Source organism: Protopterus annectens, chromosome 10.part0 (genome assembly GCF_019279795.1).
Source record: "Protopterus annectens isolate FY-2018-M chromosome 10.part0, PAN1.0, whole genome shotgun sequence".
Taxonomy (NCBI): Eukaryota; Metazoa; Chordata; order Ceratodontiformes; family Protopteridae; genus Protopterus; species Protopterus annectens.
This window is the reverse complement of record NC_056744.1, coordinates 894,250,330-894,274,659: the sequence shown is the minus strand read 5'-3', so window position 1 is coordinate 894,274,659 and position 24,330 is coordinate 894,250,330. Positions and strand designations below refer to the sequence as shown.

Genomic DNA, 24,330 nt, shown 5'->3' with positions numbered 1-24,330 from the left:
TTGACCTGGTCCTTTCAAATATAGTATTACTATGCACTATCCCATTAGTATACCCTTCCCCAGTCATGTATAACCACAAATTGGTAACCTTCTCTTTCAAAATCCTTAAACCACTGGATACAAACATAACAGTATCGCAAGGTTTCAAACATAAAATACGTTCAATTCTATGACAAAGTCTCTGAACTTAACTGTAACCCCCCCACATTTTATCACGACTAGTAGTTATGCAAATAAATTTTACACTAACCTAGAAAAGGTTACAAATCTGTTACTCACTACCAAACTGAACAAACGAGGATGAGTAAGAGCAAACCTGCTTGGTGGTCCGTATGTATAAATAAGTCATACAATAAAGTGAAAACATTATTGTAATATATAGAAAAACTAAAGGCCCACAAATGAAGATCCAAATTAAAAGCTTATCCAAGGTACTGAAAAATACCATCTGAAAAACAAAGGCTGCCATGTACTTATGCTGGCACTGGATGCTAAGGATAATTACAAATCCTTTACTTACATAACTACATACTATACTTAAATAATGCTCTAAAATTATTCATCATGGCACTACCTACTTTCAACTTGTGTATATTGCAATTATATTAGCTAACACATCTGGTGCAAATTTTATACCTGTGACATCTATACAAAATCTACATACACCCAATGAAATCATACCCCCTACCATCACAAAAGAACACATGTTAACAATTCTCTGCAAAACAAAAACATGTATAATCTATGGGACCTGATAGTATATCAGTCAGTCTGCCTGCTAAACAGCACTAAACATGCAATGGTGAACCTGCTCCTATTACTATTCAACCTAAGCTTATCTGCAGCTTTGTCCCTGTGGTTTGGCTCAGTTGTGATGCCACTTCACAAGGGTGGCTCCTCCATGGATCCTGGGAATTACAGACCAGTCAGTTGCACAAGCCTCAAATGCAAGGCCAAGAAACAGGCCATAACAGACCTGATAAACTATGATATAAAATATCTTGTAGGACTTGACCCCAGCATTTTAGGTTTGTTAAAGTTATATCCTGTCTAATGAATCTGGTGAATTTTCTGAGAGGGAAATGCAAGACATGGACAGTGGTCTCACTGTCCACTCAGCATACCTTGACATTGCCAAGGCATTTGATACCATACTACATGCCAATGATTTCAACAATCTAAATGCAGTCCAACAGAACCTATACTGTGAATGTGTCAGATGCGTCATCAGAGACCATGATATTTACCAGTATGGTACGACATGATCTGTTTTGGGACATCTTATATTCGGAATATACTTCTCTGACCTCTAAATAAATGAAAAAAAAAAAGAGAGAGAACACTGGTTAACCAAGATGATTGTAAACAGGGTGATACACTTAAATCCTGTTCTGATACACAGAAGCTACAAAATGAACATGCATATGTTAATAGCTGGTGCAGAGAAAATGAGCTAAAGCTAAATGCTAAAAAATGCAATATTGCTGCATTTGGCAAACAGACCTTCCATCCAGCTTATAGTATATAAAACACTCTACTCCAAAATGGAGATATTGTGAGAGACCTTCGAAGATGGGCAAATAACTCCCTCACATTTGATCATCATGTTGAAACAGTTGTCAGCAAACACTTCTTTCTGTAACAGCTGACTGCATATAGTATTTCCTCTAGATCCAAAGAAGCCCTTGCCACTCTGTACTGATCAGTCTCATCATTGAATACAATAACTCCTTTGGGATGCATCTTACTAAATGTATCAACCAGTTAGAGAGACCCCAAAGGTTCTTGACAAAAACTATCCTCGACCTACAGGACCTGCACTACTAAGACAGGCTGAAAGCCTTGTCCCTACATTCTGTGTCCAATAGACTCCTTAAGAGTGATCTTTGTCTTGCCTTCCAGGACATTAGGCATTCAGCAGTCCAAGATTTAGTCTTATTTCTCCACAAAATAAATGGTCTAGAGAACACTAGAACCCACAATCTGAACCTGCTCAAGAGAGCAAACAAATTATGGTGGAGAGACAGATTTGTCACACAATGACTACCCCAGCTCTGGAACTAATTTCTTCAGATCAAGGAATGTTATACATTATCTACCTTAAAGAAGGACTTAGACAAATGGGTCGGTGTTCATAAATTTGCCCCTGGTATGACTATCATTCCTCAAAAAAGGAGGTATGCTATAAGGGTGGGTAACGGCAAGGTATAAAGGGGAGCATGGCCAGGTTGCCTAGTACACTTTATGAATTTATGACTGTTAAACGAATACTCTTTCCATATCTTGCATGCAGATTCACAATAAAAGAAGGGATATACAACTTCAGATTCCAACTTTTCCTAATCACATCCCTGCATCATATGGTGTCAAAGAAAAAACTGTAGCCATCTTTGCTTCTCAATAACTCATCATCTGGCATCAGTGGTGACTGGTTTTGTCAAAGCAAGGTAGGGCTTCAGGAAACAACTGAATGGGTAGAACTAAATGCAATGAGTTGGGCTCTAGTACAACAGGTCAATGACAATTACCTGTTATCAAACAACAGATGCAGTTATTCACTTTCATCCACAGACTGTCTCAGTATAGTCCCACTCATTATAGCCACGTTATTGACTTCAGATGTCTGACTTGTAATCAATAAGGCTAGTCTTAGGTGAAATGAAGCTTTAGACAAAAAAAATCCATGGTCCCTCTGTTGCATACTAGAATACCCTGCAGTTCCCCAGTGCCCTCCCATGTTTTCCACTTATCCTGACACCACATCATCCAGATAAATTACTTATTTCTCACTTTTTCATATGTTATCTTATTTTTAGCTTCCCCCCATGCTTCTAGCACACCCTAATTGGCCATGACTTTACTGTAATTAGTCTGGTGGCTGTAACTGAATTAAGCTTGTAGTATGGGGGCCACTAGTCTCCAGAAATCATAGGGTTCTAGATGCCCTGATATGCATCTTAGAGCTTATTAACAACCTCTTGGGTCAATGATGGCCTGAACAAAAATTCACGAGTAAGGAAAGAAATTAAAAGAAATTAAATTTTATTTTGTGTTTCTTTCGAGGAAAAATAAACTGTGTCTAAATGCCTTAATGTTCAGAACTAACAAAATAGTATTTCCTCAATAAATAGGCAGAAGAATCTTAGGATATATAAATCCTAGCAGTGCTCATGTTCCTGCTCCCACAAAAAGGGATAGCTTCCTTCTGCATACCCCTATAGTGTTAGAGTGGGATAAAAGCAAATTTATAAAAGGCCAGAGTCATGTATAATACTGCTGATGGACTGGTAGAAGAAACAAAAGCACATGGATAAAACCCAGACAGAGACAGGTAAGTACATTCAAACTACACACAAAAGGAATCACAGCCAAAAACTCCGCCAGATGGCAGCACTACTCAATGCAACACACTGCCAGTGATCATTTGCTATCATACACGTTCTGCTCAGACTACCGCAGACAGAACTTATTAATTAGAATATTGAATAATTATTCTTCTTAAAATATTGTACTAAATATGATAGATCTAATTCTGAATCATTATATCATTATATTATATCTCTAAAATAATAAGCTTGGAGAAACTTACACACAGTACTAACCATTCATATAAACAATCCCTCTTAAGAGAAGATTTGCAATTCATTTTCAGTTATGAAATGGTACATAATTTAAAAAATTTTAATTCTATAAATCATTCTGGGCAATATGTTTATAGCTGCCTAAGTTTAATTTATAAACTGCAAAAATTGCAGTTTTAAATGAATTAAGGCCATGCATTTTAGTCAGAAATATTAAAAAGAATAATGTTCCTAACTATAAACTTGAATGATGTGATATAATGAAAAATCAGAATAGATAGTTGAAATAATATCTTGCTCACATCAAACAGATTGTAAAATCGCATTATTTACAAAAGCAAGACAGTATCACAGCTGTATAACCAGTATAACTAAAAGAATATATGGTGATTACAGTCCTATAACTAAAAAGAAGCATGTGCTTGAACTCTAACTGATAAGCATCAAGAGAGGCATGACTCTGAAAAGTATGGATTTGCCCACTAAATTTCAACTAAAAACTGTTAACTAAACAATTGTTTGTTTTTCATATACTAAAAGTCTTAAAGAAAGGTGAAATGTGAAATGAAACCAGCTGCTCAAATATAAAAAATTCCACTTTTCTTCTTCATTCTTTCCTGGATTCAGAAGTTATATAACATGATGAAAATCCATATACAACAAAGAACAAACTTTTTTTTTTAAATAAACTGTAGGACTCACACCCATATACTATTACATTCTTAATATCTTTAGGGCTCATTTTTGCCTATTTGCTAGTGAGTGATATTCTATTGAACAGGTTACTTCTAGACTACAATTTGTTTCTCATGTCCATAAAAGTAGTTATTTTTCATTTTGTTTCTTAGATATGTATATATTTGTTTATTAAGTACTTAGGCACATCTGAGAAATACTTGTTTTGCTATTTTAGGAAGCAGTTCCTAACTAATTTGAACTCTTATATCACACTTATTATTATATAACATGATGGATTTATCTTTACCATCTCTAAATGTTAATGGTTTAAATACATCTAAAATAAGAGAATGTTTATTGAAATACCTTAATATTAATACGGCCCATGAAGGATTTACTCCTGAAACACATATAAAACATTCTGATTGAAATACACAGTCTCCAAATCAAAATAAAAGTTTATCTCAATCACCTTTTAAAAGTAGTTGGAAAGGATTTATGATTTTATGGAAATTAAATGTACTTATGCCACAGATCATTGAACATTTTGAAGATAAAGAAGGACTTCTGTCCCTGGTGATAATAAACTGTAACAACAGAATTTGGATCATGGTTAATCTTTATTGGTTCCTAAGGATGGGAGTTAGACTCATCAAAATATTAGTCTATATAGTAGAAAATTCACATGGTAGTCTAATAATTGGAGATGATTTCAACTGTATATTAAAACTAGAAATTTGAAACTATACCCTTCAGCCAAAGCTCTTAATAAGTAGATTAAATTACTCAACTTAAAATATCCATTTATGATAATAAAAACAACTCCATGAAATATACACATTATTCTTAGACATATGAAATCCAAACTAGAATAGACAAGATAATGACTTCACAAGATCTAATCTAAAAATTACCTTCTTTAGTATAATCCTCTGTCCAGTCTCAGATCAAAATGCCCTTATTTTAAAAATTTCTCAGAATCTTAATAAATTACATATGTTAAATATAATTCTTTCTTATATTACTAATTTGAAAGACATTTAACCCTGATTTTTGTAAGAAATAGACCTTTTTATGAAAATTACTTCCAGGACTTCAGTTATATTATAATATAGGATTCCTTTAATATATCTGTGAAAAGATTATGACATGGTAAAAGAAAAAAAAATAAAGAATGGCGTAAGAAATTGAATGACACCCATAACAAACTTTAGAAACTAAAATTAAATTATAACATTGCTAATAAAAAAATAAATAAAAAATGATAAATTGATTCTTTAAATGAAAAATATTCAAAACCTTTTAAACATAAGACAGAATTAACTGTTAAAAATGAAACTAACTTCTTATGCTATTTCACCTAAACATTTACACAATCTTTCAAAATGAATAAAAATACATTGGAGGTTAAATCATATATAACTGATTAAAATGCTAAAAATAATAGAAAATATACTAATATAGGAGATATTTTAGACATTTTAGATAATATTATACTTATCTTAATGAATTGTTCTTACAAAATGATATTTCCATATCAGAAATAAATTAATTGTTCAACATAGGTAAATTAAACAAAATTCCCTCTGAATTAAAAAGCTGTCTACTAAAAATATAACATATAAGGAAATGACCGATGAAATAGAAAACATAAGACCAAATAAATCCTCAGAAATTGATGGCATAACTGCAGAAATTTTAAATTACTTCTTTGTCAAATATTATACATTTTTGAAAAAGTTATTGTTGATATAGAAAATTTTGGAGTAATCCCTCCATCTTGGAAATACTCATTAATTTTTCATATTTTAACAGAAGATTTAAATTGCTAATTCAAATTTTCAATCTTCAGGCTTATTTGTCTATTAAATGATGATTATAACATATACACGTCTGTACTAGAAAATAAATTAAAATAGTTCATACCAAGATTAATTAACCCTGATCATTCAGGCTTCATATATAAGTGACAAATCCAAGATAATATAAAAAGAAGTTTAACTTTAATTGATATTTTAAATTATAACAAAAAAGAAGTTTACTTCATAAGTCTTGATATGGAAACGTCATTTGATTGTTTAAATTGGAATTACTGATTCAAAATTCTAGACTTATATGGCTTTCCATATAAATTTAGATCTTTATTAGAGAACATTTACAGAGAAAACAAAGTATATATCATTAGGTCCATTTTCTCTGAATTAATTAAAATAAAAAGGGGAATGAAACAAAATTAATCTGTTTCTCTCATTCTTTTTGAATTAGCAATTTAAATCTTAGCAATTTATATTATAAATAATCCTAGAATAAAATGGATAGATCTACATGGCAATTGTAATTCTAAAATTCAGGAGGAGAAACATGGAGAAAATGAAGGGGAGGACATGTATAATATTGGACAAGTAAGTGCAAAAGGTTTATACACTGAGGAAAGGGTTAGTCTGATGAGACACATGATTTTACTGCATGCATTTTTTGTAGGGTGACATATACAGATGAAACTTAAAGGGAGTTGGATAGAGGAGAGTCAGCAGGCATGAGACTTATTTTTGTGGAGATAGAAAGGGGTGTGAATAGCAAAAGATAAATTGTGAAATAATAGTAAGTTAGGAAGATGGGGGGTACCTGTTTTCAAAAGGTACACAGCAGCAATAAATCTAGCTCAGAACTCAGAATGGAAAGCAAAAGAATGGATTTGGGGGAAGATGAAATACAAAGAGAAATGTCTAGGTGTATACCAAGAAATCAAACAAGGGACAGACATGGCAGTGAAGACTTTTTTTGAATAATACCTACAAAAGATATATGGATGGAAAGACAGTTATGTACATTCTGGGAGGGGAAATCAAAGGAAATAGAAAGGAAGCTAAGTGAGTGGGTGAAGAGCAGCATTAATGTAGAAGGAACTGAAATGAGACATAGGTGAAGGTTGGGGCTGTTTTGAAGAAATTCATAAAAAACATAGAGTACGAGAATGGGATTTATTATTTCTTAGAGGGATCCTTGCAAATATTCATGGAGAAGATACAGGCAGGTTTGGAAAAGGAGGATTTAAGATGAAATGTGAAGTAAACTATAAAGTAATAAGCAAAAGGGAATTTGGAAAATATTAAGAGGATGTTAAAATACACAGATAAGTAGGATAGGTAGAATTTACAAAGGTTTGGAAGAAAGAACAGCCAAAATGGTAATGAAGAGTTTGAGGATAACACGGAATGTAAGGAAGACTATCTCTGGGAGAAGTGTTAGTCATGAAAAAAATAACTAAATATGGTGGGTCCAATTAGAGGCATTTATGCAAGATTAGTGCACACATGATATAGAACTCTGGTAAGGGTACAAAAATAGGGGTGGTCGCAGAAATCATGCTGCTGGCAGTATGACATGGCAAATACAAACCAATCACATATGTGGCAGGCATGTGAGAAGACTAAACAGGCTTTGGAAATGGCTGGAAGACTCTGAAATGAGATATTTCAGAGGGAGGTTCCATTTTCATATCTGTTCTGCATGTTTGAAGTTGAGACCAAAATGACATAAAGAAGAAAGTTTGAAATTACACCTTGTGGTATGGATAATAGGAAGAAAATACTAAGAGTATAGAAAGAAAGTGACATAGCAGAATACAAAAAAGAGGGAGGAAAAGTGTGGAAGAATAAGTTGGGACTAGAGAATAAATAGTGGATGTACAAATGGTGTAAGAACTGGAAGAGGACATGGGAAATGCAAAAAAACAGGGCACAGAGGAAGTGAAAAATGGTGAAAGGAAACTGGTAGTGATCATAAACTAAGACAATAGTTAAATGATAAGATTAGATAAGGGAAACAAAGCAAGATAATATAGGTTCATAGGTAAGGTGAGAATGAATGTACCTTGTGTCTGTGAAGTAAATTGGATATCAATAGTTGGAAGAAGAGTTAGAAAAGTGGATGGATTGCTGTGACAATCGGGAGGCGGACATGGAACAGGTGCAATAGAAGTTAAAAGAAGGAGTAATGAGGGAAACTGTCTTATTAAAGTTCTTCAAGAAATTATCGTTAATAAATTCTGCTTATGGAAACTATGATCTAGTAATGTAAGAATATTGAAATGCATCAAAATGTAAAAAATGTGGAAACAATAAAAATTATAAAGATAAGAAAACAATTATCATGTTATTCTAATTTCAAAATATATATAAATAATTCAAATTGTTTTGAAGAATAATTTCCTAGTGAACTATGTAATAGAAGATATTTCCTCTATGTAACACATTATGTTGGATTTGTTAATATTACAGAATATACCAGGCATATACAAGTTACACTGAACATTAAGCAACATAATGAAACAGTGGTGTTTTTGATCAGACATCTGAGGGATGGAGCTTGATCCTGACTTCTGATCACCGGAGTGTTTTAAGTTGTTATTATTTTAATGTGAAATTTCTCTATTCAGTTTTCTAGCTCCCAAACAACTTACCAGTCAGTTGGCTGTTCTAAACTGGCATCACACTTTCACTGGCCCTCACAGCTGTGATTTTAAAAGTCTACAAGCATTTGAACTAGTCCTCATAGTCATGACTTGGAACTGCCTGCAGTAACCATTCATCCACTCATTCAGATAACACATTATTAAAAATCAGTTAATTAAATAACTAATAAATACTAATCACAAAATTAGTTAATTTGTTTAAAACAGGTATGTATGAAGAAAGATAACACTGTAAACTGAGAGATAAGGAGATTGAGGTACCATTGTATCATACAGATCTTTGGCAGAGGTCATTTATTAAACAAAAAGATTAAAAAAAAGAATGGCAGGGTAGGAAAACCAATCTGTTTCTATGTATCATAGTAGAGAAGATGAAGGAGAAAAAAATAATGTTCCAGGAATACAAAGAGGCATGTAACAATGTTAATGCACAAAGTAGTTGAAGAAACTAATGTGTAGAAGCCAATGTATACAAAAAGGAAAAAGGGCAATGAAGAACACAGAACATCTTTTGTTCAAATGTATCTATCACTACCGATGCAATATCATGGCACACAAATGGAATATATATATATATATATATATATATATATATATATATATATATATATATATATATATATTACTGATATTCTTAAGCCAGTCTCCATTTCAGTAAATTCTATCATATTGTCAGTTTACCTTCACAATGTTCCTGAGTGGCATGGTGCCATGGGAGAATCGATGCACAAATACTGTCTCGATGAGCCTCTTAACATAATGTAATGAATGACAGATGCAGGCCCAGCTTCAAAAAAGTGAGAGAAATATGAATTAATGGCAGGAACAGCATAAGCAGCAGTAGCATAAGCAAATGAAGCAAACTAATTGCTAATATTACTTACTTTACAACATAGTGAGGGCTTGAGGTGAAAGCATCATCCAGTCCATAGATGAAAGGTAACCGAAAATAGAACAAGAGATAAATAAAAAGTGGACCTGCATACTCTGAAAAAAATACCTGGAAAAGAACCATTCAGAATTATTATGAAGTATAAGTTTATATTGTCTATTGACTTAAGTCAAAGCCGACGATGCAGCTGGTCAACAGAAAAATTCATGAAGGAATAGTTTAAAATTATAGGGTCATTGTGGTCAGAACCTGAAAAAAACATTTTTTTGTATCATGTTTTGATCTTTTGTGCTTCTGTACTGATCTGCTTGACTGGTTTTATTTTACAATATGTTCTGCCACAAAATGGCATAATGGAGTCAGTGTGTTTATGCGATTTTGAATTTTTATGATCAAATTCATTCTCCCAAAGGGAACAGCATAATTCCACTATATGATTTTTGCCATACCTTTACTTCCAGTTGGTGTATGAATTCACTTAGAAAGGAGTACTTTGAATTTTTGCCTTATTCAAGAAATTTTGAGAAAACTCACTTAAATGTGTTTGTTTGTTTGTTTTAGCAACAGACAGTGACTATTTTTCTTATTTGACACAATACACAATTTTCTAGCTGAATTTTGGCAAGGCTATAACTGTTCAGTGATTGTGGATCCAACAAAGGTTTCTCAAGTTGTGTTCTAAACACGCATTCTGTCTTTATTAACAGTTACCATTCCAGTTCCACTTTCTAACACTAGCTGATATTCAAAGACTTTTGTTGGTACAATCTGCCTAAACTGCCTCCATATTGACATGTCGGCACTTGTAACGCCAAGTGTTGATATAATGAAAAAAAGATTGAGAATATAGGAGAAACCTGATTCACAAACATTGTTTTTTTCTCTTAAACTTTTTTATGCAGGGGGAGGCGCCCTCATGTGAGAGGCAAGCCCTTCACCACACCATGAACCTATATATACCAACTCTGAGTCTGCCATACCTCAGAGAAAAGGGAATATTCTACAAAATGGCCATGTCAGACTTGATATATGTAAGTCTGTTTTTTTTTTGACCATTCAGTCTCAGTATAGCAAGACTCACCCTTGCAGATCCTGACATTTCACTAAACCATTACTGAATTTTAGACAACACGCATGAATTAAATTGTAGAATTGTCTTGCTCAAGATTAAGCAGGCTATTTTGAAGGAGCATCCAGTTAAGAAAATATGCTATACAATGAAAAATAATCTTCTCCTTCATGTGCAGAAAATTGCTTATTTTGTCATACCCTTAAAAACCCTTGTAGGTCATTGAGAAAATTATTTAATCTGTAAACATCTAGTGTAACCATTATTTTTCTTGTCATACATGAGAACATTGACTGCTTTCCTGCTTTGACATCTACAAAATCCATTCAGTATGTGGTATTACCTAGCACAATATTACCACTTCCAAACCCTATCATATTGCCTGAGTCAGTACAGCTATCTGCTAATGTTTAAGTAATGCACTTTTTTTTGAAAATGTCTTTTTATTCAGAAACTTTTTCAATAACAAATTTCATGAAATGGAAATTAGTAAGTGACAATAGACAGAAATAATATTAAGACCAATAAAACGTATGAACTAATTCTATCTAATGCACTAAGTTTAAATATCTACAATTTCAGCCCTTCAAATGTTGCCGAGCATCTGCTCAACACGGTATTTATGGAAAATAATTAACACCATCTACATCCATTGGCTGGCAAAACTTATTTCCTTAGCCATAATTAATTTTTCTCCTTTTTGTACCACTTCATTTAGCTCTTCCGACTTCTCTTTTTTGAAATCCACCACTGTCTTTGACGCTCCTAATGCTAAGAGTTTTCACTTCTCACATCTGCTTCACTTTCTACTTGCATATGCTAATCTACTCTCTCATTTACTCAGTCTATTGGCCACACTGCGATTCCACATCACATACAATTCACGTATGTACAGCTTTACCTACTGCCAGCTTCTGTTTTGCTTCCCGAATTAGTCATACAAGCTTGATGTTTACTTACTGTTTCACTGTCTGCTTCATGTGGTAGTCCTACATGTTCAGACTTATACACATACACATATATTTATATGATTATAAGCCAAATAATCAAAAGCCAAATTCCTCAACCAACAAAAGAATGAAACTAAAATTATCTAAGCAAATAAACAAAGGAACTAACAAAAATCTGTTTTCATGCTGAAAGGTAAGCCCCCTGCATGCCCTACACCCAAGTTACTTATGCATACCAACTCTGAAATCACATGACAGTGGAGAAAGGACAAATTCCCACTCCCTACATCACCAAGACCTCAGACAAAATAATGTTGTAATCCTGTGATCATATGGCCATTCCATCACTTATATTGACACTAAAAATGTTCACTTTTCTGAATGTTTGACTAATTGCATGGTAGCAGGATACAAACATGTGTGTGTGTGTGTGTGTGTGTGTGTGTGTGTGTGTGTGTGTGTGTGTGTGTGTGTGTGTGTGTGTGTGTGTGAGTGAATAATTTTTCTGTCTACCTCTGCGTCCCACCACTTAGCACACACATCTCATGTTTCACTTCTCAGGCATTATTTTTTTCCTGTTTGTGACTGCAGCAAACCTTTATATGCTATACTGCTGAATCGGTCACACTTATGCGTCACAAGTCTTAGTTATTAGGAGTTACCTCACATTGCTGTACCTGCTCTTTTTTTCTTTTTGTTATGCTTGCCGTTGTTTCTTTTCATGCTCTTTGAAACTGACTATTCCACAGTTATTTCTTGTTTGTAAACCACACGTCAGCAAGAGAAGCAAAAGAAAACATATTACCTATCTAGCAGTCTTCAAATTAAACCTGCTCTTATCTTCCAAGATGGTTAATCCAACCAGTTTGGGGTTGTAAAGTCTGCTGATCACTCAGAAACAGCAGCTGACCACTATGGGAGCACAAGCAGCCAACACTATGAGACTGCAGCAAACCTCTGCTATACTGCTGAAGTGGTCATACTTATGCATCACAAGTGGTGTGAAACTGCAGTTACTAATAATACTGGACTAACCATTAGTCCAATACATAAGAGGAAATTTCCAGTCCACTAACAGGACATACAACTACTATAGGGGTGAGTCTACCGGTAGGAACATTTCTTGCTGTAATGTCTCTCAGGCAAATCCCTGGGCCATAAAAGATCTAATGACTTTGTCATAGCCTGTTGTAGGGCCCCTGAAGAAACAAGGCTCTACTAGACCACATTGGTCCAAATGCCCTAAGGCTAGCGCCATACATATGCAACTCTTTAGACTGAGATTCACCTTTCCTATGATTCCATCATACTTAAAAATATTACCTGCTTCTCAACTAAATGCCATCTGTTAGTTAGAAGGATACTAGTGTGCTATACTAATGTACACGTGATACCTTTATTGCACTGATGCTAGGTCACAGAATCAGTACCCTTCTGACTTTTGGCAATATACTGTCACCATAGAAAACTTCATCTGCATTAGCCTTACCTCCACATAGACCTATTTCTTCCCTACCCCATTTAACAAAGATTCTATAGTCAGTGCTGTCAGCTCAGTTGAAACAGCATCTAGAACGTTAAAGCCTTCATGTGAGGTATAACATGGCTTTGGAAGGTTCCACAACACCATTACTACTCAGCTTAGAATTGGTTGCTGTAGTAGAAACTTCTGACTAGGTGTCATATGTCTTCTCAACCTCATTACAATGTCATTGAAGAGATTTGCCCTCCTATACCACCTTACTAATGTGTGCTAACCCTAAGTCTACCACTCTCCTTAACCCTAAACCTGTGCATTACCTTACTATAAACCTCAGACACTTCACATAGATCAGCACACATGTACAACACTTAACACTACCCCCTTCTATAGCACTTACCCTAACCATAGCCCAAAAACACTCACATGCACACACTTTCCCACCCTGAATGCTAAAAGTTTCAGTAAACCTGAAAGTTCCAGGATTAAAAACACTTATCTTACCCACACAAACTTGATCTTTCTCCTTTCAACATATTTAGCACTCAAGAAAAAGTGCTTTTGTCAAATTTCCCAAGCACTAAACTCTGTCAACAAATGTTCTATTTAATAGGCTGAAGTGCACACATACATATGTCCATATTGTGAAAAAAGAGAGTCACAGTCACTCACACACACACACACACACACACACACACACACACACACACACACACACACACACAAATACATTCAAATACACACTTATATGTATAGATATACGTATATTACACACACACACACACACACATATATATATATATATATATATATATATATATATATATATATATATATATATATACATATATATATATATATTTGTAATGAAATATATAAAACTTAGAATAGTAGATCTCAAAATAGCTACAAAAAGCAATGAAAGCAAAAAATACTGTAGATTCATAATAGCAAATCATGAAATATCTAACAATTCTATCCAGCTAAAAATATCCTACATCATATACCCCAACTACAAAATTAAGATCAAGTGCTGTCTTGGTAGTGGTATTATTAGGGAAAGGATTTTAGCAATGTAATGTATAGTGTGGGTTTACACATCAGTCCCCCCACACCAATTACTTATGTGTGCTAACCCTAACCCCGCACATTATATTACTAAAAACCCTTTCCCTAATAATACTACTGCACAAAAGAAAAGAACACAGAACACACAAAACATGAAAGAAGCAAAACAGCAAATCAGTCCCCTTACCTAAGCCTCACCCTAACCCATGAACACTCACACATACACACCAGCAACTATAACCTTTTCAGTCAAACATTAATTTTCTTTCATTTTCCTACCTACAAACTCTATAAAATGTGAATATTTAGTCATCTGACCAATCAGATCTTTGTTACAATGTCAACTTACCAAAATGTCAACATTCTTGTTCACATTATCGAGACTGAAAGATTGGGGCTCCACTTTCTTAATGGGCTGAATAGCAAATGCCCACAACATTAACAATATAATGCTTTTGGGGGAGTTAAGCCCCTTGCACATTATATATATCAAATATGAGATTTCACTATAGCTGAGAAAGTACAAAACTCCAATCATCACTGTACTGTGGTCTCACAAACACACCTAATGCCACTGTCCATTACTGTGGGATTTCAATGTTTCAGCCTGTCAAGATAATGGGGCTTTGATTATCTGCTCTCTATGATGTTAACAGTCAATTTTCTGGTGAGTCAACACTCTGAAGTAGACCTCATATAAAATAAATATTAATCAAGACTATTTTTGAAGAAAATCAATAACTGAATCTTGAATCAAAGAAGCTTATTTCTGAGTCTTGCAATCTGTTATATAATCTGTCTGTCTGTCTATCTGTCACCATATCCATTTGGGTCTACTACAACTGCCCACATGCTATTATCTCGAGACACACTTTCTCATTGCCACTTGCTCTGATTGTATAGGTCCATAACTCTGGACAGCTCGAGCCTAGTAAATTACCTAAACTGCCCACCACCCAACCCTTCCTAACTGTATAGAACTCTTAGAACCCTAACTCTAACAGTAAAAACTCCCACCTGGGCCTGATCTTAACCATAGCAATTCCACAGTCACCCCCTAAATCTAAATGTCTACTCCTCCATCCCTAAACCTAAATTCACTATTATTTCCTAACTTTAAAACATCCCTCCTGCTCCCTAAACCTAAACAAAAACCTAAAACTTCCTTATTTGCCCCAACCATAAATTCCATTCCTGATTTGTAAACCTAAAGCCCCCTCTCAAGCATCACCTAACCCTCTCCCTACACTCTGATCCTCAAGGCCATTGCAGTAATATTGTGCAAACTGGAGTACTGTGTTTGGGGGATGTGCAGTGCCTTCACTCTCTCCCCATGGCTGCCACATCTCTCTCAAACACAGTATTCAAGTTTGAGCTATATGTGCTCAGCCATGTGAGTTACCAGTTGCCTGGGTCCCTGGCTGCAAGATAGTGGAAATCTAGCAGCTGCAGCTCAGGCGGCTGTAGAGAACCGTATCCATTTCTGTATGCCATTCCAAGGTATGACATTAATTCTCCCACTGGTGTATTTCAGACATAATTTCAAACAGACCTGTGTGAGATGTTTCATTATCAGCCAGGCAGAGGTCACCTTTAAGTAAACTATAAGAAGCTCAAAATAATAACAGAGCCTTCTATTATTTCTAAAGAGTTCAAGTTTTCTAACTCCTGCTTTGTCTAGTAAGGAATCATTACACCTCCCCAAGTTGCTTCAAGTGGTTTATTTGAAGGTTACAAATGCACTTCAGCATTCATTTTACAGGTCAGATCAATGTGATATAAGCTGGTACAGTAGACTATCTAGACTGATTTGACATGCCCTTTAGAATTAGAGAAACTGCAGCTTATTGTTATGATTATTTGTATTTATTTATTTATTACATTGGAAGGTGTGCACTAAAGGTGGAGAGATAAGTAGCAATCTTCCCATATTTTATCAAAAGAAATAAATAACAATTCACATCTTTTACTGCATTTTTGTGTGTGTTGGGGTGGGCTGACTTGCTGTAATTCCTCTGTGATTGGGGTCTGACTTATTGCAGATAGTCTGTGCTTTGATCTAACTTACTGTACTTAGTACATATTTGATCAAGATCAGGCATCACTGTCTTCATATTTCTTTGCATTTCATTGCTCCATTCCCCACGGGGGTCCTCTAGTTTGAAAGTTTCTAAGTGTTACCCATTGCTGGATGCATCCCATTTCTGCAGATGTGAGGACCTCCTTAGTAACTTGACCTTGGGTCCCTGAGGATTAGAGAGAGAAAGACGCAGGAAAAGAGGGACCACCATAGTGCAGAAAGCTTTACCCTTGACAGTTTATGCCCTAATGTTCAAATGAACTAGGTAGCACAGAACTATGAGTGATTATGCAATGAGGTATTGCACGGATGGCTCTCCCCACCCACAAAGGTGATATACCTACCTCCAAGATCTTTTCCACCTAGCACCGGAGCTTGGGTTTATCACTCTTCCCAGTCTCCACAGAGAAATGTAGTGAGCAAATAACACCATCATGTTCCTTTTGACCCACCCCTAAGCAAACCACACAGGAACATCCTTCTCAATGCTTTCTCTCTCTCTCTCTCTCTCTCTCTCTCTCTGTGTCTCTCTCTCTCTCTCTCTCTCTCTCTCTCTCTCTCTCACTCTCTCTCTCTCACTCTCTCTCTCTCTCTCTCTCTCTCTCTCTCTCTCTCTCTCTCTCTCTCTCTCTCTCTCTCTCTCTCTCTCTCTCTCTCTCTCTCTCTCTCTCTCTCTCTCTCTGTCTCTCTCTCTGTCTCTCTCTCTCTCTCTCTCTCTCTCTCTCTCTCTCTCTCTGTCTCTCTCTCTCTCTCTCTCTCTCTCTCTCTCTCTCTCTCTCTCTCTCTCTCTCTCTCTCTCTCTCTCTCTCTCTCTCTCTCTCTCTCTCTCTCTCTCTCTCTCTCTCTCTCTCTCTCTCTCTCTCTGTCTCTCTCTCTCTCTCTCTGTCTCTCTCTCTCTCTCTCTCTCTCTCTCTCTCTCTCTCTCTCTCTCTCTCTCTTGCTGTCTCTTCCCTGAACTGGCTCTTCCAGTACTCATGTTTCTAATCAAATACAGCTCATCTGAGTTGTAGTCATAGCTTCATCCTTTTATGCCACAAGGCTATCCACACATGTGGATAGCCTGTCAATTCACAAATGTGGATTGACAGACACTTCCTTATACGGGATAGTGCTGAAAATGTTATAAGGTCAAGATATGCGACATGTACTGCCAGTCTTTCACCAAGTGAATATCCCCATGGAATATCATCAAGGTCTAAAGAGGTAATCACTCTCATGTACTCAGCACTGATCAGACCAATAAGGATATATTTAACTATACACGTCAAACAGTTCGAAAGACCCAAATGGTTCTTAACCAAAAAGAATCACACACCTAAAGTCTTGAGCTACCAGAGAGGCTGAAAGCTCTATCCTTTTATTATGTGTCCTACAGACTTGAGGGGAGATCACTGATTCACTTACCATACCATCAGAGATCTTGTTGTCTAAGATCCCCTGTATCTGCACAAATCTGATTGCTCCACCAGTACTATAACTATGAACCTAAATCTTCACAAACAGATAAATAGTACATGGTGGAGGGACAGGTTTATAACCCAGTCACTGAAACTTCTGGAATAAAATTCTACATGTTAATCAGAGTGACTCACTTCCATTAAACATAACTTATATGACTGCAGTTTACTGTCATCTGCTTGCCTTGTTGATGATAACACAGCCTACACATTTCACATTTCATGAGTGATGCTTCAGTATCATAACCATCAGACTTTGAAACAGAAAGGTAGCAGGAGCTCCTTGTAAGACAAATACTAAAACGGACAATTAGGGAATGCAAAGGTTGTCTTTCTTTGATAGAGAAGATAAGTGGTATCAGTTAGTCTCCCTTGGTTATGTTTAAGGTTGTTAATTATCAGGCCTTTCCTAGGCTCTCTTAATCAATTCTGAGCATTGGATAGCTCTCAAACTTTGATATGCTATTCTATTTCATAAGGTTGTTACAGTATTTAATAATTCCATCAGGTTTAGGAATTAGCAGAATTGGCTTGCTCCATTTAGTTTGTGACTCTTCTATCTCTATGTTATGTTCAATCAATTTAGTTCTCCTAAGCATTTCCAAAAACACTGCTTTATTTCTTACTAGAATTTCTCTTACTTCCTGCTTTTTGTATTGTTGACAAGGATTCCTCTAACTGTACTTCATGTGGAGGTTCCTGGTCTCTGCAGTAGTATGCTGATATGAGAATTGTATCGATCTTCTTTCTTGGTTGCCTAAAATTATAGTTCACTGCATTTATTCTTTCAACCACCTCAAATGGTCCATGCTACTTAGAAATGTATTTTCTGTGGAGGACAGTAGCCCGGTCAGTTAGCTTAAATTCTCTTAAGTTCAGCATCTCCATTATAAATTAATTTCTTCTCCTGTGCTCTCTGCATATGCTCTTTACTATGGGTATCTTCAGTTTCAGTCTATCCTGATTTAGTGTCCTATAAGACTTTTAAATGGTGAGTTCTCTTTTTCCCTGAGGTTGCTTAACAGTATCACACAATCATCTTGGATGCTTGCAGTACAAAAGTTCATATGGGACAAAACCAGGTGAAGCTGGTGCACCTTTGTTATATAAATTAGTATGCATGGTAACAAATGGTTCCGGTTCTTAGTATCTGTTTCACTGTCTTTCCTTAGCGTGGACGTCAGTGTTTTATTGAATTACTCTTCTAATCCAGTCTGCATATAGTAGACTGATATCCTCAATGATCTGACTTTAAAGCACTAGTATAACTACTCATTAGCCTTACCATAAATGGAGTAACTTGATAAGTTTGTATTTCTTTAGGGATACAAACTCTGCTGAATAACAGTTACTAGTTCTCTAGCAATAACCTTGTCATTAACTTTGCATAATGATACTACTTCTAGTAACTTTGCATCATAGTTCAATACAAGTGTGCAGTGAAACCCATTAATGGCCTTTAACCCTGGATGTGTTCTACATGAACTACAAAGTGAACTGGCACCACATCTGTGTGCCCTGTTCAATCACAGCCTCACCTCAGGCTTTGTCCCTACCGAATGGCGCACTGCTACAGTCATCCTTCTCCATAAAGGGGGAGTGAATACAGACCCTGGGAATTATTGCCCCATTAGCCCGATGAGTCTGATATGTAAGGCTATGGAGCACATCATCATGGAAATAATTAACAAGGATATAGGGATTTTCCAAACTCTAGATCCCACGCAATTTGGTTTTGTGAAAGGTGGATCATGCTTGCTCAAACTGGTTGACGTCTTTGAGTCAGTCACCAGAGCTGTGGATGAGGGCAATGCAGTTCATACAGCCTACCTCGATCTGGCCAAGGCCTTTGATACCATTCCCTAGTCAGGCATTATTGATAAACTCACCAAACTAGGCATCAACCCCTATATCTCTAGGTGGGTTGCAAACTGGCTCACAGATAGAACCCACAGTGTGAAAGTAGTGGACTCCAAGTCAGACTGCTGACCAGTCACGAGTGGAGTCCCACAGGGATCGGTCCTTGGTCCTCTCCTGTTTGGCATCTACTTCTCAGAAGTCCAGGCCAACATGAAGGGCCTCTGGTTGACCAAGTTTGCAGACAACTGCAAGCTGGGAGCCATTATTAACTCCCCAAGTGATGTAGACAGTCTACAGAAAGGCCTCACTGAAAACAATGGCTGGTGTCGAAATCATGGCCTTAAGCTTAATGCCAAAAAATGTATCTTCATCTTCTTTGGGAAAAACTCAGTTCCCACTAATTACCACATCAATGGGAGCCCACTAAACACTGAAGGTGTTATAAGAGATCTTGGGACACAGGTTAACAGCAACCTCTCCTTTGACCACCACATTGCCATTGTGGTCAGAAAGTCCTTCTATTTGGCACATCTCATTACCAAGGGTTTTGCATCCAGGAAGAAAGAGGTCATTGTCTCCCTCTACTCTTCCCTCATTAGGCCAGTCATTGAGTATAATGTCCCATTTGGCATGTACCTCACTAGACACATTCAACAGCTGGAAAGGCCACAAAGGTACCTCACGAAGAGGATCCTAGGCCTTAAACACATGTCCTACATGGACAGACTCAAAAAACTTCAGCTATTCTCTGTCCCATATCGTCTACTAAGAGGCAATCTCTGCTTGACTTACAGAGCCATGTCTGATCCAGCTCTGTTAGAAAAGCTACATCTAAAGAAATCCCAGTCTCTCCACACCACATGCTCCAGAGACCTCAACCTCATTACCACAATCAACAAAATATGCTGGAGGGACAGGTTCATAACCCAGAGACTGACCATGCTCTGGAATAGACTTCCCATGCATGTCAAGCAGAGCACCTCACTGGCCCTCTTCAAGAGAAATCTTGATGAGTGGATGGGAACTAGAAAGTTCATCCCGGGGATCACTTCAGTGGCTCTGCTTGATAGAGGCACTGGGAGCTAACGTTGGGCAGAATGATGCCAGGGCACTTCTATGGGCTAGTCTTGTAAAGGCTCCAGGGCCATTAGCCTAGTACACACCTATGAACCTATGACCCTATGAACAGTGGCCCCTTAATGCCCACAGCAATGCATTCAAATAGTACCTCTATGATAGGCTTTGGGATCATTGAACTCTTAAATTTAGAATGTGATACAATTTTCTGGACAAGAAGCACAAAAGATTTTTATCACTTTTATTAAACCTGGCTAGTAAAATCTGACTAGAACTCTTGCCTTAGTTTTGTCCATCCCAAAAGCGACCTTCTAATAAGTGTTTATGGAATAGCTGTATTACTAGTGTCATATAGTACCTTGTTACTAGAAATTGTATAATGGCTTCCCTTTCTTTACTTGGTCTATATAAGTAGCAATCTTTTAACTTAAAGTACAAATAAGAAGTGATGAGACTATCTTGTTCACTTTCCTCCTTTGCAACCTTGGTGATATTCTTTCTTGCCCTGCTTAAAGCTTCATCTTCCCACATGTCATCATCATCATCAAACTCTCTATTCCCACTTTATACCTTGAGTTGGGGTGCCATGTCAGCTGTCATCAATTCTCTATCTTGATTCAATGCCACTGTCCTACCTTCTTCAACGGTGATGCCTCCACATGCATGTCTTCTCTCACTCAATCCATCCATCTCTTTGCTGAATGCCCTAGTTTTCTCTTGCCTTCAGCATATCTGTCCCAAATCTTCTTTACCATATTGTCTTCTGCTTTTCTGCACATCTGCCTGAACCACCATATTCTATTCTCTTTGACCTTTTCTGCAGCTGGAGCTACTTTGGCTTCTGCTCTGATATCCTCTTTTCTTTGTCTCAGTGTACATTTGACCACCTGTTTCAGACACTTCATTTCCATCCCTTCTATCTTCCTCAACTGCTCAGCCTTTACTGCCCAGGTTTCTGTACCATACAGTAGTACTGGTTGCACTACTTTTTTGTAGACCTTACTTTTCAGCTTCTTTGGCATTCTTCTGGCATACACTATCCTTGACACTATGTACCAGTTGGCTGCAGCACCACTGATTCTAGCTTTGATGTCCTCATTTGGCCTTCCCTTCTCCTCAACTACCACTCTTATTTACTTGAAGCTGTTAACCTGTTATGTTGTTTTCCCTTCTTTCTCAATTCTAAGCTTCTTCTGATTTTCCCCTTTGGCCACTATTACAGCTGCCTTATCTGTATTCAGTTTCATTCCATGTGCTTTCAGTTTTGCATTCCATTCCCCTATTCATTGCTGAAGTTCTTGCTCAGAGTCTGACTGTAATGCCACATCATTTGCATACAGCAACATTGTTAATCATCTTCTCCAACATATTTGTTAATGTAGTCCATCACTACAAGTTCATAGGTTCATAGATTAGTACTAGACCCTTGTGGGCCATTTTAAGCCTAGCCAATTATCCCATGTGAGAATCAAACCCTGCACCTTGTGTAAATACCTTAACCATTATGCCAACTTACTCTGTACTTTACACCAGTAAGAATAGGCTCAAAGTTGATCCTGGATGCACACCCACTCCCACTGGGAACCCTTCTGTGAGACCGAACACTGTTCATATTTGAGTCATGGGTCCTTGTTCATATCATGCACTAATTCTACCTATGACTCTAGACTTTGAACCAGCACAGAACTGCCCAAATCAGCTTTCTTGACCTTGTCATATGCTTTCATCAAGACTAGGAATGCCCCGTTAGACTCTTTTTCTAATTTTGTCTCAGCTATGTGTCTCAAAATAAACACAAGTCAATTGTGCTGCACTTTGAACTGAATCTGAATTGTTCATCTCCCATCTTACTTTCTGCTGCTCTGCATAATCATTTATCAATCAAGTCCTCCAGTTTCATACAGTGTGACAGGAGTTTGATACCTCCATACTGTCCACATTTGTGAATGTCCCCTTTCTTCTTGTACACTGGCACTAGCATGCTAATTCTCCAGTCATCTGGGATATGCATTTCTCTCCATACTGCTACAAGTACTCCAGCAGACATTTCTCCCTGATCTCACCTAACATCTTGATCATATCTGCTGTGATCTCATCTGAATACCAAAAGGCAGCAACAACTAGTAAAACAACCAAAGTGGATCTGGTTCCACGCAGGACTGTATTTAATAAAAATTCCACAATTAACACGAAAAATTAACAGAGCAAGAATAAAACATAAAGATACTGAGCGCTTTCACCCATCAATTCTGTGGGTATCTTCAGAGTAATAAAAAATTCACTATGCACATCTGTTAAATAATAAAGTTAATCATGCATAGCCAATCACTTGCCATATTTTTTGTTGTTTAGGCAATGCCTCCATTGATACAATCAGCACATACCAACAATGTTAAAAGTGTTGTAAAATTAAAAGAGTTTAAAGGTAAGGCTAATTCTAACTATAATTGTCAAGCTGCTGTTACCTAGAAATTAATTAATAATAGTGATATGTAGGAGTACAATAGTTTTTTAACACAGGTATCATATAAATAAATACAATTTATAGATACTATACACATAATCTAAAATGTTAAATCTAATAAATATATTAAATATAAATAAATATAATAAATATATATATATATTTAAATAAGACAATATACTTGCCCTGGGACAATTTCCATGGTTCATGATTATCATTTTCGATATTTTCATCTCAACATACTGAAATTCGACATTTCAGTATTTCGAGCTTTGAAAGTGAATTCATTCATAAGCAGGAGGCGGGGCATGAATGGGTGAAGAGAGCCAATAAAAAATAGATCTTAACAAAACATCCAATGTCGCTGTTTTCTTGCCAAACTTTATTCAGGCAGCAACAATATGTACCAGTGAGCATAATAAATAAACTGGTTATGATCAGATACACAATCATAAACCTCTGTTATGAAAGACTATAAAACTGGATTGAAGAAATTGGAACCAACAACTTCCATATCTTCTCTTTGCTGAAAGAAAAGTATTCCAAGCCTCACACTATTTGAACTGCTGTATGACATACATTCCCAAGGCTTGCTTGGTATATTCTGCTACTGTTTTTCATTCTTTTAAGTCTACTAGTGCCATCTGACTTCTTTACTCTTACTGTGAATGATCTGACTTAGTTAATTTTGCAGGAACCACCCACTCCATTATATATGTCTTCAGCACCTGCTTTTTTTTATATTTTGCTTATGACTTTCTGACTTTATTAGCCCTGCTGTGGACTTTTTGAGTATTTTAATTGTGATGAAGCCCTTGGCTCTGTTAATCATTCTTGGAGTCCTAAATCTTTTTTGTTTGTCACGGCATTCTGACCTTGTTAATACTGCTAAAGCCCATGGCTCAGCGTGCTAATACTGTTGAATGCCTGTAAAACTCTAAAACTGGTCTTAATAATATATTGTGAAATTCAGTCACTGTCATTGTTCATAGATTCATAGGTTGTTACTAGGCTATTGGCTCTAGGGCCTATACAAGCCTAGCCAAACAATTCCCCGGATATTTCTTCCCACAATATTTACTTCCCTGGATCCCTGTCTAGCAGGGCGACTTACATACTCTTTTGTTAAAAATCTCCTTATTACTAAGTAATTAGTAACCTAGCTACCTAAATAAATAAATATTTATTTATTTATTGTAA

General features: G+C 36.3%; 1 protein-coding gene across 2 annotated transcripts in view; it reads right to left on the bottom strand.

Annotated features, from left to right (window-relative positions):
- The window catches only part of LOC122813391 (very-long-chain enoyl-CoA reductase-like), a 470,825-nt gene that overhangs the window by 23,775 nt on the left and 422,720 nt on the right, over nt 1-24,330 (bottom strand). For both annotated transcript variants that reach the window (XM_044085687.1, XM_044085688.1), the window contains 2 exons: nt 9,618-9,733; nt 9,415-9,520 (listed from right to left, as the gene is read on the bottom strand). In XM_044085687.1, the coding sequence (XP_043941622.1) occupies nt 9,415-9,520; nt 9,618-9,733 (222 nt within the window). The remainder of the gene's footprint in view (nt 1-9,414; nt 9,521-9,617; nt 9,734-24,330) is intronic.